The 19,539-nt window shown below is 46.4% G+C and overlaps 1 protein-coding gene across 6 annotated transcripts in view; it reads left to right on the forward strand.

The window, feature by feature from the left end:
* LOC311028456 (RNA-binding motif, single-stranded-interacting protein 3) overlaps positions 1-19,539 on the forward strand; it is a gene marked incomplete at its 3' end in the record, with an annotated part of 237,550 nt that overhangs the window by 118,997 nt on the left and 99,014 nt on the right. For 4 of the 6 annotated variants that reach the window (XM_084033035.1, XM_084033039.1, XM_084033038.1 and 1 more), the window contains one exon: positions 14,889-14,980. In XM_084033035.1, the coding sequence (XP_083889161.1) occupies positions 14,889-14,980 (92 nt within the window). Of the gene's footprint in view, positions 1-14,888; positions 14,990-19,539 lie in introns of all 6 variants that reach the window. The other 2 variants (XM_084033034.1, XM_084033036.1) reach the window with 1 other exon arrangement.

A 19,539-nucleotide genomic window follows, 5' to 3' on the forward strand; every position in this document is an offset into this window, starting at 1 on the left:
CATTAATGTTTTTCTACAATATTCACTCCTTATGACATTAAAATATGTCAGTCCAAGCCAATTTACTGCAGTAATTATTCTCTAAATTATTAGAAAATTAGGTTAACACCCAGTCGTGCTTGAAAAAAAAAATACCGTCAAATACCGTGAAACCGATATAATTTTGAAAAATACCGTGATATACATTTTTGGTCATACCGCCCAGCACTAGTCACAGGACAACAGGCACAGGGTGGATTAGAGAGGAGTTGAGGAAGGTGATGCTGGGGAAAAGTAAAAGTAGAGGTGAGGTTAGACTCACAAGTCAGTCTCTAAACTCTTCACTCATCAGGTTTGTTGTTAAAACTGTGTGGGAACAATTGGATAATTTTAAAAGAGGGTAGGAGTTCAATCCAAAGTTCTATTGTAGAGGAGTGACAGAAATGAGCTTGGATCCTGAAGACAGGATAAGCGGTAGACGATGGATGGTTGCAACCGCGTCGAGAGGCGGTTCGCTCGCTGACGCTGCCGTCAAAGTGTAAAAGCTAAAAATAGCTCCTCCCGCCGGCAAACCGCTCCAAAATGTGACTCCCGGAGGTTTAATTCCTCCTGAATCTCTGGCTCCTTCTCGCCCTCCCCCAGAGCCACGTCCTCCATGACATTCATGCATCTGAATCATTTAGTTAGCTAGGTAGCTTGGCCTTCTGCAGAGCGGTGGGGTTAAACTAACTAGCTAGCATGCCTACTCGCTAATCCCAACATGCTTTAATGCTACGTTCCAGAAAAGCTTTGTGAGGATGAAATTGTTACTTTTTTAGTCTTGCTTCGTAACATAACTAATCCACGACTTATTTTAGTCATCATAAAACCTCACTCCGATAAATCCTCAACTTGCCGTGACTCGGTTTGCCAGCTACCGATGACGATCAGAAGACGTGAAGGGAGTTACAATAATAGAAATTAACAGGTTAGCCCTCTGACCTTAGTTACGCTCCGCACAAAAAACAAATGAGCTCATCTCAGCACTGTGTTGTGTTGCGTGGGAGACGCTCTTTCCCATAAGTCACCCTGCTGGAATGCGTCGCTGCTGGGATGCCAAATAGCAAAACATGAGCTGTGTTTTACGAGTGGAAAGGATAGCCCCGCTCTGCACGCTGCGAGCTGGACAGATGTGTGCAGAGAGTGAGCAAGGAGGGCCCAGCATAAGCTTGAAGGGAAAATTACAGTCCTTTAGTTTCAGACCAAGCAGAGCAGGAACGGCCGAGCAGGTGTCTCGGCGGGCCAACGCGTGCTCCGGCTAACAAAGCGGAATCGACACATCGGCCCCCCGATCTAGCCGCACATTGTTTCCAGTCATTTGACCCCCGCCGACCCTGACACTTGTTTAAATGTCAGGGCTTATCACCGCTGTGCCACCGCCGCACCCTCGCATCATCCCCCCCTCCCCCTCCGGTCTTCTCCTCCCCGCTCCACCTCCCCCCCATCCCTCCCCCCTCGTGTTATTTGTGTTTACTTCAGCTCGGCGAGCGCGCCGCCATAAACAACGCGAGGAAGACGGGAGGGAGGAGAGGTCAGGACCAGATCGACAATCAGCCCGTCGGAAAGCAAAGTCCGGAACACATCTCTCGTGCTCGCTGAATAACTCGTCTGCTCCGCTTGTATATTTCCCTCCCCTTCATTTTATTGATCGAAAAACTTTTGGCTTAGTTTGACTCTCTCTCTCTCTCTCTCTCTCTCTCTCTATATATATATATATATATATATATATCGTAGAGAATGCTCTCAAACATATTCACACATTCTCATTGTATGGTGGAATTGTTCTGTTTTGGGAGAATACATCCTTTATTTTGATTGTTGGATGGACATGATTTTAGAGAGAATAAGCACAAGTATATGTTCAGATGAATTATGTATGCATATCACACTCTAGTACACCATTAGGCTGTTTGTTAATACTGTCAACCTCTCAATGTACCACATCCTCTATATCCTCTTCTATGGTATAGTACACGCCTACTTTATAGTCATTTATTACAAGCGGTCCGATAAATATGATGTGAAAAGCTCCAAAAACAAAACTTAAATCTTTCTGCAGTGGGCTGTAATTTAAAAAAAAAAGGCTTTCACGAATCAGAGGCACTTCCTGAACGCCTATGGCATTTTAAACCGCATGAATCAGCCTCAACCTTTCCTTACTCGTAGCTCATGCATGTTTCTTTTGGCCCAACTTTATTAAAACAGGCGGACTAGTAGAGACACGGAGATCGGACAGTAAATACGACAAAATGTCGTATAGATACCCAGCTGACATGAAACCACACTCCGTGTTTTAATCCTCAATGCGAGTTCTTAGAATCCAGAAATGTCCAAACCTCCGATCTCCACATGAAGAACACGCAGCCCCCTCATTCATTTCACTGCATCCACTGCTTGAATGCGGTGGTGGTGGAAATAACAAACGGCCCTGGCAAGAAAAAACACAATGCAGGGTTGTCCAGAAGAAAGAGTTGAAGAGTTGAAAATGACTCAACCTTTCCCACAATGCAACATGATGTCACCTGGCAACGCTCTCCATTGGCCAATCACATGTAGGAGTGCACATTGCTGGTAGATTACGCTCCGTCACATAAATGGTGCGTTAGCACGGCAGCGTGGATCACGAGTATACTGGAGTATACAATCATCACAACGTTAGAATGTGTCCATTGTCGCGTTTGAAAAGGTCCTCATTCTTATTGTAGAATGTCTATTCTTAATATAAATGGCTGCCTTTCCGTAGCAGCAGTGTTGTATTAGTTGTGTGGATAAACCTGTAAAAAGGAGAATGGAGAGAGTGGAGCTGAATACGAGCGGGATGACAGGAAGGTGGATCGCTGATGAACAGTGAGTGTGGGAGGCTGGAAAAACAGTGATGATGCGTTCTGTACTTACAGGTCAGGTGTTAGGGAAATGCGTATTTCAGTGTGCCTGCAGACACAAGCCAACACAGGTGGTGCGCCTACGCACCAACAAGAGCACATATTGTCACCCCCCCCTTCCACCATACAGCTATCTATACGTTTGCTCTCAGTAGACAAGTGTTTGCAAGTGCTGCAAAGCCCTGTTTGAAGTACCACATCACAAAAAACTACACACCAAGACCATGTAATACACTTCTCCCACGCACTCAAACACAAAGGGCACACACACACACACACACACACACACACACACACACACACACACACACACACACACACAAGACTAATCGTACCCCCGCACGCACTCCCCATCCATCTGCCCGAGGTGTGTTCGGCTCTGGCAGCAGCAGTGGCCATGCAACAGATCTATCAATCCTCTTCCTAACATCACAGCATGCGTGCCTGTCTGCCTTTTTTTTTTTTTTTCTGGCTGCTGTCCTCCACCACCGCACCACGCAGGCCTTTCAATAAGCCTCTCTATCTTCCCGGTGCTGACTCACTCCCTCGCTCCCTACCTCGACACACACACATTCGGACTCCTGCAAAAGGCATACCATGCCGATAAATATGCACATGCATGCTTTGGATGGAGCCCGGTTCAGAAGGAAACGCTAACGGGAAGTTGTGAAAGGGCTTCAGGGCTGAGCTCGGTGGGTAAGAGGAGGCATTCGGCTCTTCATCTCGCTCTCACGCCGCTTCCGCGTCCCTCTTTGTCTCGATTTTTCTCTCCCAATCTCACACGCCATCCGTCATGATTCAACTTCTGTGCACTTTCCGGTAGAAATACAGCCGAGATGTGCGGCTTTGCATCCCGGACGGCGTCTGGGATTGAGAATGGCAGCGGGAGGGATAGATTGCGGGAAGCCAAAAACCACTCATTTGCCATCCGTGCCCACAAGGGCCTCTTAAAAGGCAGCGGCTAGCATTTGAAATAAAGCAGCGCTGACCGAATGGAGACATTTTATTTTTTCCTGCCAGAGCCCGGAGGCAGAGGAAATGACCTCAGCCCCTTTAAAGGACCTCCGTTTCCTCCTCCGCCGCCGGGAGATAAGGCTGCGTGGAGATTCACCGGCCCGACTGGCGCTCTGCCGGCGACGGACCACCGCACCGACTGGTGGGAGAGAGATGAGACGGGGAGATAGTCTCTCGACGCTGTGCGTTCTGCAGTTAGTTGTTGTTCATTCCTTGGCCCTGGAAGTCGCCATGCATTTTGGATGAGGATGTTAAAAACTCACAAGGGCATTACATAAACGCGCATCTTGAAAGAATCACTGTCGCCTCGGCTCTATTATGCGAGTGACTTGATGTAAAACAGGCCAACTTCCTATTCCGTCTCAACAAATTCCAATCATGTTTGAAGTATCCAAACATTTGATTGTGAAGATTAAAGGCGCGTGTGAGTGCCCCGTCGGAGAAGAATGCACTTACAGTGATTTTGCGGCAGAATGCCCTCCTCCTGCTCCTCAAAACTCCTCGCCTTTTGAATACGGCATCAATTTCCTCCTCGCCCCGGCCTCCGTATGGTGCAATTTAAAAGCCTGTCAAGCTTGACCATTACAATCTGAGTCATCCCGTGCCCTTACCACAGGATCAGCCTAATGGGGAAATACAGGCAATGTTACGTTCTATAAAAACAGATTTATTGCTGCATCAGTGCCTGAGTGGAGGATTGCATGATTCCCAACATAAGGGCTATTGATGAATGAGGTGACGCTCTCCAAAAAGGCCTGTTTTTCATTGTCATGTTCATGTGTGTTTGGGGTTGGGGTGGGAAGGAAGGCGGGAGGGGAAAAGGCAGAGAGTGCCTTTTGCATCCGTTATTGGTTTCTCATTAGAGGGCTGAGATATAAACATTTGTCTATGTTGTACACGGTGCCGGCGCAATTAAGGATTCTCTTTGCCGCCCCCTCTGCCCTTTGAAAGTGAATTATGTGCAGATGAGAATCTCCTCTGAAATGTGGCCAACGACGGACCTTTTCCAAATGCCTCCGCTCCCTGAGAGCCATTCCAGGGAGAGGCGAGACGGAGGCTGGAGGAGGGAGAGGGAGGGAGGCGGCGTGTGTGTGCCGTTTCCTCCGCTTGCATTGCGTATTAATGACTCTAATTAGCAATAGCTGAGGGATAATCATATTGATTTGGACGGATTCAGTATGCTGAACCTCATTGTATAACACCCGCAGCCTTTGTTAGCATCACAAACACACACACACACAAGAATCCCTTTACTCTCCTTTACCCCCCCCCCCCCCCCCTCCCTCAATCTCCATTCCAGTAACTTCCAACTTGGCTGTTCACCAAGCAGACATCTGATTGGCCAAGTTTGTCATAAATAGAAGCGGCCGGGGCTATCAACGCCACATTCCTTGAGCTCTGACCTTTTGTACCCTCTCCACTTCCTGTGCTGTTTTTGCATGCAGCGTGGTCGTCGGCTGCATGTGTGTGTGTGCACTTTTAATGTGTGTGTGTGTGTGTGTGTGTGTGTGTGTGTGTGTGTGTGGTTGCTGGAGGTCGCGGTGAAGTGAAAACCCAGGGGCCGCAGAGTCACGGATCAAAATAGACCAAGGTTTCCCCCAAGGGCATTTTTTTTTTTGCACAACAGATTCATTGCAATTTCAAGGAATTTTCTTCATTTCTGAAGTGTTATTGTTGACCGTCTGTGTCCTGGATCTAAACAAAGACAGAAAAAAAAAATCCTGCAATAAACTTCCACAAAGCACAAACAGACTCTTGGGGGAGTATCTGCAGATGTTTGTCGCCACCGTGGCTTTTCTTCTCTCGTCATTGGCTCCGATTTACAACGCGCCCCCGGAGCTCCCTTCCTTGTCTTATTTGTTGACGGATGCCCCGGAGGCCGCCGATGGAAGGTGAGGGGGCGTACCTCCAGTCATCTCTTATCCCGGACCCAACCCGTGGATGGCAGGGGAACCACGGCGAGAGATACGGCCATCCACCGGCCTGCCAAGGCCCCGGCCCCCTTGCACATCCCCTGACTAATGATCATACCCTTGATTAGTTAAGGAAGGCATTAATCATAACTGCAATGAAGAGGAAGGCTAGCTGGGGGCGGCCGGGCCGTTCCTCATGAATGAATAACAGATGCAAGAGCAAAGAAATGTGCCGCATAGTTCAGAGGAATGAGACGCTTTGTCTTTGTCCGGATTTTTAATGTTCGCCTCTACCTGGAGATTTTCTCCACGCTCCGAGAGCGCTTTGGTTTTCATCGATCCGGCTTTGTTCAAATATTTAGCCTGTCCTCTCATCTTGCCGGTGGGGCTTTCAGGCCTTTCGTACCCAACGTGATTACATTGCTTATTACAAGCCGCCGCTCAAACTGGGGGTACGTACAAGGCGGGATCCGGCATTGAATGCTAACGTTGCTCATCCTCCTGGGGTAGTTTCAATGCTGGGAGTGCAGTTATTTTAGGATTCTCTATAGGTGGAGTGTAAGAGACGTGTGAAGGACTGCACCTGCTCTTTGTGTAAAAAAAAAATGTTCTTTTTCCTGCTTGTGGCATATTTAATGGGTACCGTAATGAGACGCTCTTCAAGATGTTTGACATTCTAACCTGAGTGTGTGGCTGCAGTTGTATTGCTGTGCATAAATAATACGTTAGTGTGTATTTGCTTGTACACTCATAAGTGTGAGTGTGTGTGTGTGTGTTCTTTGAGATGTCCGTGTGGGGGTCTGTATAGCCACTCAGTGTTTTTTTTTTTTTCAGGTCTCGGTTAACAACCTTTTGACAAGTAATTAACACCCTTTTGGCCTCAAACCTTTCATGAGAGCTCTTCACATGTACCAAACACATGGGGCTTTGCTATGAAGCCCGCATGCTAATGGAGCTACCAGGGAAGTGAGCATTGATGTCGTTTACAGATCTGAACACTATATCACTTTTTTTTTTTTACTGCTTTAAATCAGTGGATGTCACCGATGAGGCGACCTTCTTTAAATGTGATTACTTCATTTCCGAAAGCCGCTTCGTGTCTGTGAAGATAATCTTGTAATGCTAGAAGCTAAGTCTTTCTGAAACCAGACTCGATGCGTCTTCATACCATGTTTTAGCACCGCAGCGTGGAATTCGACAAAACCGTGGGCCTCCTCTGTACACACACACATATTTGAAATGGTTCCTCGGCTGTCACGTTGGATTTATAGCTGAAAATGTAGTAGGAGCCATATGGTGCTGTGCTATAGCTGAATGTGAACAGATATGAATTAATTAAGGAACAAAGGAAAGAGGGTGGGAAAGAAAGAAAAATGACGACGAGAAAAAATGAAGAAAAAAGGGCTGCTGAGACGGAGAGATCATTATTGTGAAGCCATATGTTGCAATACTTTAATATTCAACCTGTGAAAATGTTAATCTAACCTAGTATTCATTTCATCCCTGCTTCAATGTCACCAGAACATCTTCACGGTGATACTAACTGCAGGGTAGAAGTGAAAATGTGCGGCTCAAAATATACCAGAAATATAATATTTTGACAGTTCAGATGTCTGTATCTGGAGAAAAAAATCACTGTGTGAAAAATATAATATATTTAAACTCAACACTTCCACTTTCAATTACAAAATAAAAGCCCCCTAGCATATTTCTGTGGACAGAATCCTTTCATCTGTTGACACAAGGCTTTTATTCTGAAACGGTGCACAGTTCCATAAATAAGGACCAGATTTTAATTGTGAATTATTATTTACAAGTTAACCTTTGCTGTCTAAAATAAATAAAAAACATATTCATAATGGACTAAAAATAGATATTCTGGCCGTGACGAAAGGGAACTGTGTTGAAAGAAGGGCTGGCAGCGGCACCGCGGTCTGTGTGGACGCCACACACAGTTCATGGAGGCCGCCGCCCCACGCTGCTCACGCAGGCAGGGTGGCCCGGCCGTCAGGCCTGCATGAATGTTAAACAGTCTCATCCCTTACGTGCGTCCAATCTTTATCGAGTCCGTAGGTGCATCGCCGTTGTGCCCGAGCTCATCTGTAACATTTGCACAGATATTGGATGAGGAATTCGTTTTTTTTTTTTTCTTTTCAACCTTCTGCTCAGTTTGTCTTTGGCACAATGAGCTGCCAGTGGCCCCTTGGCCATAAGCCCTGGCTCTTTGCCCTCTGCAGATCCCGACTGCAGCTCTCTGACAAGGACACTCCTACACCTGCGAGAGAAGATGACAAGAAATACAATCCAGCCAATCGGCTGGCGGCTTCAGCCCGAGACGAATGCCTTTGCTATAAATCCATGTTGCGGAGTTGATAAGTTAATTGCCTGCAGCGCTATCTCCTCGCCTGTGTCTAATATGGAAGAGTCCGCTGTGAGGGTTGTTTTACGACAAACAGTCTCCCAGCACAAGGCAGGCCGGATGGTGACACTGGACCAGTAGATGAGGGCTCTTTATTTTATGTTTTGTGCTTACGTGTGTCTTTAGGTTCGTGTGTACACACTGTTTATTTCAAGGGGTCAAATGTAGATGACACTGGCGTATTTGAGGCATTATTTAGGGCTGCAAAGTTAATCACATTTTCTTTTTTATTGAAATCGCAACACGAACACTGCAATTTTCAAATTGCAGGAGGCGCAGTATTTCTTAAAGATTAAATGGGTCTGAAAAATAAGATTTTAAATGAAATGTTGCCTCACTGCAGATCCTGGTCTTCATGTCATATTCTGCAGACTTGAGAAAACAAAAGAAATCACAACATCATTCATTCATCAATCGTTTTAATATGTAAAATCAGAATAATGATCAAGCGATATCACCATAAATAATCTCAATTGGATCTATTTTTTTACTTTTTTTTTTAATTGTCTCCCCTCTGAGGTCGTAACGCTAAGTGTCTTGCACAAAGCAACATTTTAATAACGCACGATCCTTCGACTGAAAGATAGATTTATGATCCTCCCGTGTTTACACACTTGGAGTTCACAAGCATTTTTACACAACTATTCATCAAGTACACACACACACACACACACACACACACACACACACACACACACACACCACATTTGGTGGAAGGTAGCCACAAAATGTATCATCAGTCAGCCGCCGGTGGTGCAGGATAAATAGAGAAGGACAGAGGAATGCAGTCCCGATGAGGATGCTCTCCTCTGGATCTCGAGTGTGACCGAGGCGGTCTTGACTTGGCCGCAGTTAGTCATGGATGCCATCTCGCTATTTAAACCCCCTCCGCCCCCCTTTCACCGCAGCCTCCCCAAAAACACCACCCACCCTCCCTGCAGGGCCAGGAAGGCAGATCAAACCCACAAATTGACCAAAGGCTATCAATAACTGTACACGCAATAACAGACAACAGCTCCTTTTCATTCATGTATGTATTTTTCATTCTGAATAGTTTCTGTAAGGTCATGTCACAAGCAAAACAGCCCTTAATGAGGATGGATATGAGCAGCGGTGCAGATCCAATGTCAGGATTGGGGGACATAAACGTTTTTTGTTTTTTTTGCCACCATAAATCACAACTTCATGGAGGCTCTACATATCATTCAAAAAGTACTGCATAGGGAATAATTTATTGTGCTTACCTTTCTTGTTTATTTGTGTTTTAAACAGCCAACAGCGTGTATTACTGCTTACTTAACTATTATATTAGTAAATCATCATTTTAAGGGCATGTAATGTCTACTCATGTTCTAATCTGTCACCTCCCTCCAACCCTCCCAGATCCCCAGTTCGTCTCACCATCTGCCTTTTCCTTTTGTGTTTGTCATAAACCTGCAATTTGAATAATTGGCTTAAATTAATAATCACTTAATTGACTATTGATAAAGACATTAATACATTGACTGAGCACATAGTGACGTACAAATAGAAGAGTCGTTCGTACGCACGCGTCCAGTCGGAAAAGCAAAGTCACAGCGACGATCCAGGAACGTGACGCGGTACTCCGGCTCTACCATGAATCATAAGAATCATATTACAGGCATTGTTATGCATATTTGTCCATGGTGGGGCGCATCTATCTCCTCCATTAACCATAATTACTTTTCTACACGCAAACGAGGAATTAACATATGTGTAACCACGATGATTAATCACCCGTGTGCAGCGGCGGCTTCAGACCTCTTCTTGATGACTCGCGAGGACGCAAACAATCGCACCGGTCGCCCCGCGCGCCATTGTAATGCTCCGCGACTTTGCCGTCGATTCATTATTCATACTTAGGGCATTATTATTCCATTGTATGCTGTGCAAAATGGGATCATTAGCGCCGAATATTAGAATGTGAAAAATGGAAAATATTGGGGGGGAAATGGTGGATGTGGTGGGTAGGAAACCCCAAACAATCCCGACTATTAGCAGATAAAAAAATGGTAATTTCCCCCGCAAGTAATTAGGATTAGCTTAATTTGACGGCGCATGAATGATGCGTGGATGATTGATACGTCGATATACGTGCGCTTTAATGAGCCCCTTATCTTCTCTCCCCCTCCGAAGACGTCGGTGTGGAGCGTAGCCCGAGGTGGCGTTGCGCACTGGAGTTGTACACCTGTGTCGTGTTGCCTCGTGCACGCCCATTCGCACGTGCACGGTCGCCGGGGCTGCAGCGGAAGTCGAAGCAGCGGTAGCATGTAACTGATTGAAGACGGTCCTTTTATCTCGACAGGCTCCCTGTTAGAGCCAGACCAGGAAATATGATATGGCAGCTCATGTTCTCTTTATTCCTCTCAGAGAGACGGCCTTGTGTGTCTGTACATACAGTGTGTGTGTGTGTGTGTGTGTGTGTGTGGGCTTGGAGCCGCTGTGTGCGTGTGCACATTAGTGTGCAGCTGCACACCATTATCAGCAACCACGTATGCAGTCAGTCACTTTGGAGCCGCTTTTTAAGTGACAGCGATCGATTGGATGTTTGTGTTGTTGCGGAGGCTTCAAAGCAACACCTTGCCCTCTGCATCCCACTTAAGACGGTAACTCCAGAGTACCCGCACTGCATACAGGCAGGAGTACAGCATGTACTTGGCTTCAGAAACACATTCCTCCGCTCGCATCCGCGTGCACGTGTGTGTGTGCGTTTCTTCATCCTGCTTTAATAGGCGTATTTCTTTCGCTGAGCGGCGACCCAAACAGCGTGCGTAGAAACATAAATGGTAATTCTTCACACGCTCGATCAATCAGGAATAATAAAAAAAAAAAAACCTTATCCCCAACGGTGACAGGAGCTACAGCCAATCACATTACTTCAAATAACAGGAGCCACTTTGTCATACATCATAGGTCTCATAGAGATTTCAGTTTTGCATACAATGTGTTGCTTATGCACGATCAACAATCTAGAAACACACAGATTCTGAGTAGCAAAAGTGAAACATCAGCTCTCGATGCACAACGAGCCTCTATAAATATCCATAAAGTAGAGTTAGATGAAGTCATAATTCAATCCATGATGTTACAAAGTTCAAGTAAAACATCCAAACGACCTCCTCTTGTGGAGGTGAGACCTTCTCGATCTCACTAAATCTTAGAGAGGAAATACGATGCTTAAACTTGCCAAAAAGAGCTGCTACTGGATAATAGATAATAGATAATAGTTTTTGCATCAAATATTGCAAATGTAAATGCATTATTCCCTTCATCGGTTATAATATTATTATTTTGTCCATGAAATATGTCCAAAATTTCAGAATAATCATCCTGATACCCCCTTATTACTCTACCTATAATGTTCCAAATCACTGAAATTTTAATTTGATATGAATTGCAATCACCAAAATGGAATCATTAAAGTTGTATTTATTCTGCAGTGACGGAGGAATGTGTAATAACGTTAGCGAGCTAGGCTAATAAGGTTAGTGAGCTAGGCTAACTGAGGGATAGTGAAGCTGGTGCCAGTGTTTACAGACACGCATGCAGTCATTCTGCCTGATAAAAAAGCACGAGTCGACCCGGGCCATCTCCGTGTCTCTCACTCATGATGTTTTATTCTTTTGCACCACAACATGCCTTTTAGCCGTTTAACCCCGTTGGCTGCAGATCAAACGTGCTCCATTACAGAATCATTATGCGTAGATCTGCTACAATAACTGCAGAGGGGGAAGAGCCAAGCGGATTTATTAGTGAAGGCATCTCGCTGAGTCAAGTCGCTCTTCTTCGTAGCGTGCGGCTGACCTCCTACCCCCCCCCCCCCCCCCCCCCCGTCCTCACGCTACCTTTTCTTTTGTACATTTCTCTCTCTCGCCCTCTTTCTCTCCGCCTCCTCCTCACCTCTCCTTCCATTCAGAGCCGTCTGAATGTAGGTCAGCGTTCTCTAAAATCCTCATCCTGCTGAAAGTTTGATAAGTGCACTCCAGGTGGTAGTGGGGCGAATATTAAATTTGTAATTGGGGGTCCCAGGTATCCACCATTGGATTATTCCCATTATTAAAGAGACGCAGCCATCGCCCAGAGCTGCTAATGTGCTTTCTAAAATGGTCTTGGATCTAAAGAGAAAACCATTATCTGTTTTTTTGAAAGTGTTACTTCACCCAAATTATCAAAAAAAGCTCACTTACCAGGTGGTTTTGTGTTTTTTCACCCACGTTCGGAGAGACAGCCTCGCCGACGTCTCCGCCTCTGTCTCGGAGCAACCGAGGTGAATGGAGCTTTGTTTGTGCTGCTCACAGCATTGTAAAATTGCATTTTAAAAGATTAAACAGGAACACGTCTTTCCTATAAATAAAAAAAACAACAACAAAAAAAAAACAGTGTGCCTGTTACTCTGGATATTTGGCCTCACAGAGGAAATGTCAGACATGTGACAAATTAAAGGAGAAGCCCTGAGTCTGGCATGGTTTCCACAAACGGCTTAATGAGAACGGCAACGGTGCAGTCACCAGATCTCAACCTAACTCGAGACAGACGCCCAGTCAGCAGCAGCAGCGGCCGGACGAACTCTCCTCTGCTGACTGACACACATTTCCCGCACAAAAATTGATTTCAAGTAAGCCTCCATGAGGAGTTTACGGACAGAGGGCGGCATTGTGTTTATGTCTGATTTAATTCAGCCTGGTGAAACGAAGCTCCGGGGGAAACAGGCGACCTTCAAATGTTAAAAAAACAGTAGGATATTTGGCAAATGAGTGTCCACACATTTCAGAAAAAAACACTTTTTATATATTGTAGTAGTTTTCGGTCGCCCAAAGTCTTTTCCGTCTCCGTGGAGTCCGCAGCTGATGTTCAATTCACCTCCATCGTATCCTGGAGGAGGCAGAAATCTTCAAACCTGACCAAATAAAATGTGCTGAACTATCTGCCTGGCGGGACACCACTGGAGGCAGAAGGTTTTTTATTAATTAAAATACATTTTTACAAGCTGCTCTCATGCGAGTCACGTTCTTCCAACGCTGATTAAATCTGCACATTTAGAGGCTTCATAATGCAACAACATGGTCGGCTCTACTTATCTTTAAAGAAATAATGCATTTTTAAAGAAATAATAAATTTTTTAAAGAAAGGGTCCATTTTTTTACCGACTCTAGTTGAATCATTTCGCTCTTCATATCCCCACAATTAAAGCTCCGCCCCTCCCAGCCCCGCTCTAACAGCTGGCCATTAATCAGTTCCTGCACTTGATTTCTCTTCCGCCACAGGTTATGATTTTCACATTACTCCACGCTCCTTCGCCGCCATCCGACAGGAAAAGGTCCCCAATGCCTCACCGCCGCCGCATAGCCTCGAACGTCGACGAAAAAGAGTAAAAGAGTGAGACGTTCGTATGTGCACGTGCACACGTGTGATCATCTGTTAGTTTGCATCATGGTGGGGGTAACCGCGGCAGCGGGTCTCCCCCCACCTCACACCCATTATCCCTTTCTAATTACACTTTCCCTCTGAAACACTGGATCATAGGGCACCCATTCACTGCTTTTAATCCGCCGCCACATTTTAATTAACACGGACGTGACCCCCGTCTCCGATACATCCCGGAGAACGTCGGGATCACAATAACTCATAAATCACAGCCGCAGATTTCATTCCCTAGCGCTTTTTCCCCCCACGGTGATGAATTTCCAGATGGGGGCCGGTGGCCGTTAATGTCAGAAAGAATATGAGGGGGAGAGAGAGGGAGTATTGGGGACACAGAGGGACAAAGACGGTGAGAAGGTGGACAGAAAGGCTGCGTTTGAGGAAATTTAAGTGTTTCCATGGACGTAAGAGAGACGGTGTTGAAGGAAGGCGGCGGCGGCGTCTCCGGTGTACGCCGTTCGACCTTTTGGAGAGATTTGTTACCGGGGAGACGGCTATTATGGCGGCTGTGAAATGAGGAACACGATGTGGGCCGGCACAACTTCACAGTCCCTGAAAATCAAAAGGCTGAATAAGTGAAAACTGTGTGTAATTGACACGTTGCTGTGTGTGTGTGTGTGTGTGTGTGTGTGTGTGTGTGTGTGTGTGTGTGTGTGTGTGTGTGTGTGTGTGTGTGTGTGTGTGTTGTTCCTTTAATCACGGACTTTCAATTATGGACTTTTCATAATGTGTTTGTGAGTTGTCATTGAACTACAAATAAGAATGTCTTACAACAGCGATGGTCTGTGATCTTGATTTACATGCTGCTCAGTGTGTGTGTGTGTGTGTGTGTGTGTGTTTGCCTATGCATACTGTGTGTGTGTGTGTGTGTGTGTGTGTGTGTGTGTGTGTGTGTGTGTGTGTGTGTGTGTGTGTGTGCAGTTGGAGGTGGGCAGGGTGCCGGGGTTTGTTATTACTAAATCGCTCATCCATGCTACTAATTAAGATGCATAGCATCCCCCTATGAACGTCAGTGTCGCTAATTATCAAACAATGTAGTGCTCACCAGATATGAGAACTGGCAGCCTCTGTAGTCATGTTACCAACCTATTACTGCTACAATTACCAAGTGCCTGTCATTCTCCTTGTTAGTCATCTGCCTTCATTTTTTTTTCATTACTAATGCCTGACTTTTTCCCTTCCCTCTCTCTCTCTCTGCAGGCTATGGCTTTGTGGATTTCGACAGCCCAGCTGCAGCCCAGAAGGCCGTGTCGTCTCTCAAAGCCACCGGCGTGCAGGCCCAAATGGCCAAGGTAAGGGGTGTTTAAAAACAAGTCAGCCTTGCCGCGTCCTACATCAGCGCTGCGTTGCGTCCTCGCCCCTCCTCCCCCTCCCCGAAACTGGTTCTGTCCATAAACACAGTTTTATAGAAAGTCATTTTCCGCAGAGCTTTGCTGTTTAATGACAAACTTGTTCGCTCTAATACGAGACGACTCTTAAATGTGGGCTCATAACTGCGTTCGTACGGCTAAATGACTTGTTGCGAGGCGACTGCGGTGCACGCCGGGGTCTGTTTTATCTTAATGGCACTCTGTGACAGGGCGAAGCTGCAGTCTGGTTCGCTCCAGCAACAACTTTTCTTTTTTTTTTTTTTTCACGTGTGGTCCCATGTTCTGAGTGGTCACATGGTCTCATGTTGAGTGTCCGTGGCGTCGTCCCAGGAGGAGGCGTGGCTTGTCTGTGCTAGAACTTGCATATCCGTCGGTTTTTTAGCAGATTGTGAACTAGCCTGTTAGCAATCTCCCCCTGCAGAGGCGCGTGCCGGAACAAGAACATCACTCATATTATTAAATGTATGTTGGACCCTCAGTCCAGGCCGGCAGCTGTCTCATTTGTCTCTTCTAAATGTTCCAATCCCTCGCTGACTGTAGGGAGCATCATCGCAGACTCCAGCACAGCAGGGCCCCCCCTCTCTCTCTCTCTCTCTATTTCTATCTCTCTCTCCCTCTCCGTGATGGACGAGCCCAGGCTATTTTTTGCTCCGAGACACGCCGGTGTCAGAATATTTAAATGGTGGCGGACAAAATGTCAGCCGCATTAAAGCGATGAATATGGTGATGACCGTGAGTGATTTTTTTTTTTTTTTATCCTCCCAGCATTTCCATCCGATCCCGCCAAAAAAAAATCCACACACAAGTTCCCGATGAGATGGAGAAATGGCGAGTGGCGCCACGTGAAGAGGGGCAGAATTGATGATAACGATGAAGGTGGCAATTATTTTTTTGATCAAACGGGATGAGATGTGACAGGAGGAGATGGTATTCCCGCCCGGTGCTCAGGTGTGCCATTTCTCAAACGCACCATTTGGCCGGTTCCCTCTCCCTCACCGGTGTCCTTCTTCCAATATTTATAAGAGGGCAGCCTCTCGGAATACAGATAAGAAGCCCGGCTCATTTTAGCACCCTTATTTGCATCCGCCCCCCCCCCCCCCCTCCCTCATTTTGCTCCGTCAATATTCTCATGAGCGAGGTCGAGCGTCCCAAAAAGAGTTGACCTTTTTAAGGATGTTTGTTTGCATTTCATGTGCATGTGTGCACATTCGCAAAATCATTTCCTATTAGCATTTTGCGGATAAAGGTTTGGTGTTTTGTTTTTTTTTTCTCCTTGTTCTGTTCACACAAATAGAAAGGCCAGCATTCTGTGCCGCAGCTCTGCGCTTTTATCACACTTGTGAGGGACATTAAGGAGTAGTTTGCTTTTATAGACTCCCTCTGCATCTCTCTGATGTCTCTTTACCAGGTATCACTCCCATCACTCTATCGGCTCCTCCTCCACCTCCTCCACCTCGCCCCCTCTTCATTCCCACTAACCCGTTTTCTCTTGCCATCTTTTTTTTTCCCCCCTTCACACACTCGTTGAAAAACACATTAGTATTCACATCCACCATGTGTTCGCCTGCCAAACATCCAATGAGTGCAATTTATTCCCATCAATAATTAACAGCAGGCTGTCTTTGTGGCTGCCTACCTGCCAAGGTGTCTCTGACATCCTCCTCTCCGTCACGGCGGCGCCGCGTGGCCGTGAAAAACCCAGGTGCATGTTGGGGAAAGGTGTGAACGGCGACGACTTCCACAATAAGAGCATTCAGCCTCATTGTCTCGCTCCCTCGGCTCCATTTTGTCACATATATATATATTTATATTTATATATATCGCTCCACAACAAAGCAATAAACGAATCAGCGAGTCACAGCCAGAGGCTTTGAGCTCATTAAATAAATCCGTCACAGTAATCAAGTTTTTTATTTTTTTGCCTTGACGCCATTAGGACGCATTTATTGAGGTGCCTTATTTTAAACACAGCTGCAGAGGAGGCGAGCAGAGTGAAACGGAGGGAACTTGATTTCCTCTTCTTCCTCCGATGTAACACCCCGCTGTCTCTCTCCCTCTTTACTCCCCTCGGAATTTGAAATACCAAGGCAGCAGAGATGAAACATTGCCTTCCTTTTGTCTTGCCCTCCCCCGGGGATGGTGACAGCGAGAGGGAGGAGAGGAGCCATAATTAAGATACCTAAAGGACACTCCCCCCCTCCCTCCGCCGCCTCTCCTGTCACTCACCTCTACACAAGTCACAGATAACAGCACTTAGCATAGGTGTGGAGTATGTGTGTTTATTTCTTTTCGCGTACATTCACATAAAACCGTGTTTAACGGGGATGAATTTTCTCCCGGTTTTTTAAATTGTGGTTAAACATTGAGAAAACTAAGTGTATTTGCAAAGTAACGTAAATTAAAATGAGTCAATGTTGGCTGGCCCTACGTTACGAGGGTTGACATTAAATTATATTCTTATTCACTTTCCTTAACAGCGTTGAATGAGGAGACTATGTCTATATGCTGAATATGAAGTAGAGCTGGTGCTTTTGTGATAAATTATGAACGGGGGTCATTTAAAAAAAATAATTTAAATAAAAGTTGTGTTGCATTTAAACACAAACTTGAGTCAATAGCAGCGTTTGTGTTCATGAGAGAGAGTTCTCCGTGTCACTTTGTTCAGGCAGCTTCCTCCCAGAACTGTGAAAAGCGACACGTTGAGCGGACAGAATGATATCAGGTAAACGCCGCGTCGAGCTCCGCCGATGCAGACCTGTCAGCCAGCCGCTCGCCTCCCTCTCCGCAGGGCTGCCATTTTCCCCTTGAGCCAATCAGACTGAATTATGGGAAGGGCGCCCTCGATTGTGGTGTCTGTGTCGGAGAGGTAATTCCGCCTGACAGCTGCTTGCTTTCAGACAACAGCCAGTCTTTATGGAAATCATCCCTCCCCGTCCTCGCTACGGTCGGCTCCTGCTGATAACAGCCCGGATGAAAACAAAGCTGTCCTCCTTTCCTTTCTTTTTTTTTTTCCTGGCTCTTCTCCTCTCTCGTGTGGACAGCCTAGAATTAGCTCAACAACTCTCGCATCCTATGGATTCTGACAATGCACACTCAGCTTTGATGTCATACACGTTAGGACCCAAGATAAACTTCAAGATTGACTTTTTTTTTTTGTCCTTCAAAGGCAAAATTCCTGCTTGTTTTCTATTTTTGTATCCTGGCACTGTATTTTTGCTTTTTTATTTATTCATTTTTCTCAAAAAAAGAAAAAAAAATCATAAAATGAGCAAATATCTCACTTGAAAATGTTACACAATGAACTGTACTTACAGTCACTGGTAGGAGTTATTGATTTGGGGGAGTTTTGTTTTGCCGGTGGCCTGGTTTGAGCCGGTGCTGCAGTGTGCCTTCATTACCGCCCTCATTCCAGTCGCCAATATTTATAAGGTTCACAGAAGCTACAGGCAGACAGAAAGGCGCTGCTTGCCCTTCACTTCACATTACAGTGGGGAAATTATGCTAAAAGCATCATTAAAGTGCCTCCATGAAGTGAATCCCAAATGTTTATGATAACACAGTGCTCCGCAGCCCGGCCCATCAACCAGTAGTCACCGGCGGCGGCGGCGGCGGCTTCAGATGGTTTAACGGTGCGAAGCCGACCGGAGTGTTGCGCTTCTCCCTCTCTCATTTATTCTCTTGCCCCCCGTCTCTCCGGCTGTCTGTTCCTTTTCCTCTCCTCTGGGGAAGATTTCCCGTCAATATTACATTTATATTCATGTGAAAAGAACGGATCCCCCCCCCCCTCCCTCTGGGTGGTCCACAGTCAGTCAGCAGTCTTCTTATTATCCTTTAAAGGTGACTCCTCTGACGTCTCGGCTCCGTTGACACCCGGGACCCCGCGCTGTGGCTCGACACAGGGTGACCTCTGGGCGATAATCAAAGGGACGGCTGACAGCGCTGTTACAGTCGGGTGCTGACAACGGCAGGCGTAGCCGGCATTAAGCAGTGGTTAAATCTGTGGAGTATGTAAGGGAGGGAGGGGGGGGGCATCGTGAATGCAGCGGGATAATTGGACAGACTTCGGGGATACAGGTGCTCACTCAGCAGCATCACTCACCTCTCCACGTTCACCACCTTGAATGCGACATCCACCGGCGTGTTTGTTCGCTGAGCATCTGGTGTCAGAGCACAGTGTGGCGATCAGCACTTTCCCCCCCTCCGAAGCCGCCATCGCCGCCACCGGCAAGGGCGTCCTCAAAGATTATAGCCACTCATTTCCTCCTGCATGTGAATACGGCGTCCCGGTGATGCTCGTCAGCACACGTACGCACTCCTTTTTTTCCACTCCTTCCATCGTAGTTTTACCCGATAACAAGCGCCCCGAGCTTTATGCGCTCTGCCATCATGACAGTACAGCTCTGAGAGAAGCTCATCATGCTTCCTCTGCAGCTCCTTCCTGTCCTCATCTCCCTGAATCCTAATGATGCACCTCGGCATCT

Source organism: Eutrigla gurnardus, assembly GCF_963514095.1.
Source record: "Eutrigla gurnardus genome assembly, chromosome: 17".
Lineage (NCBI taxonomy): Eukaryota > Metazoa > Chordata > Actinopteri > Perciformes > Triglidae > Eutrigla > Eutrigla gurnardus.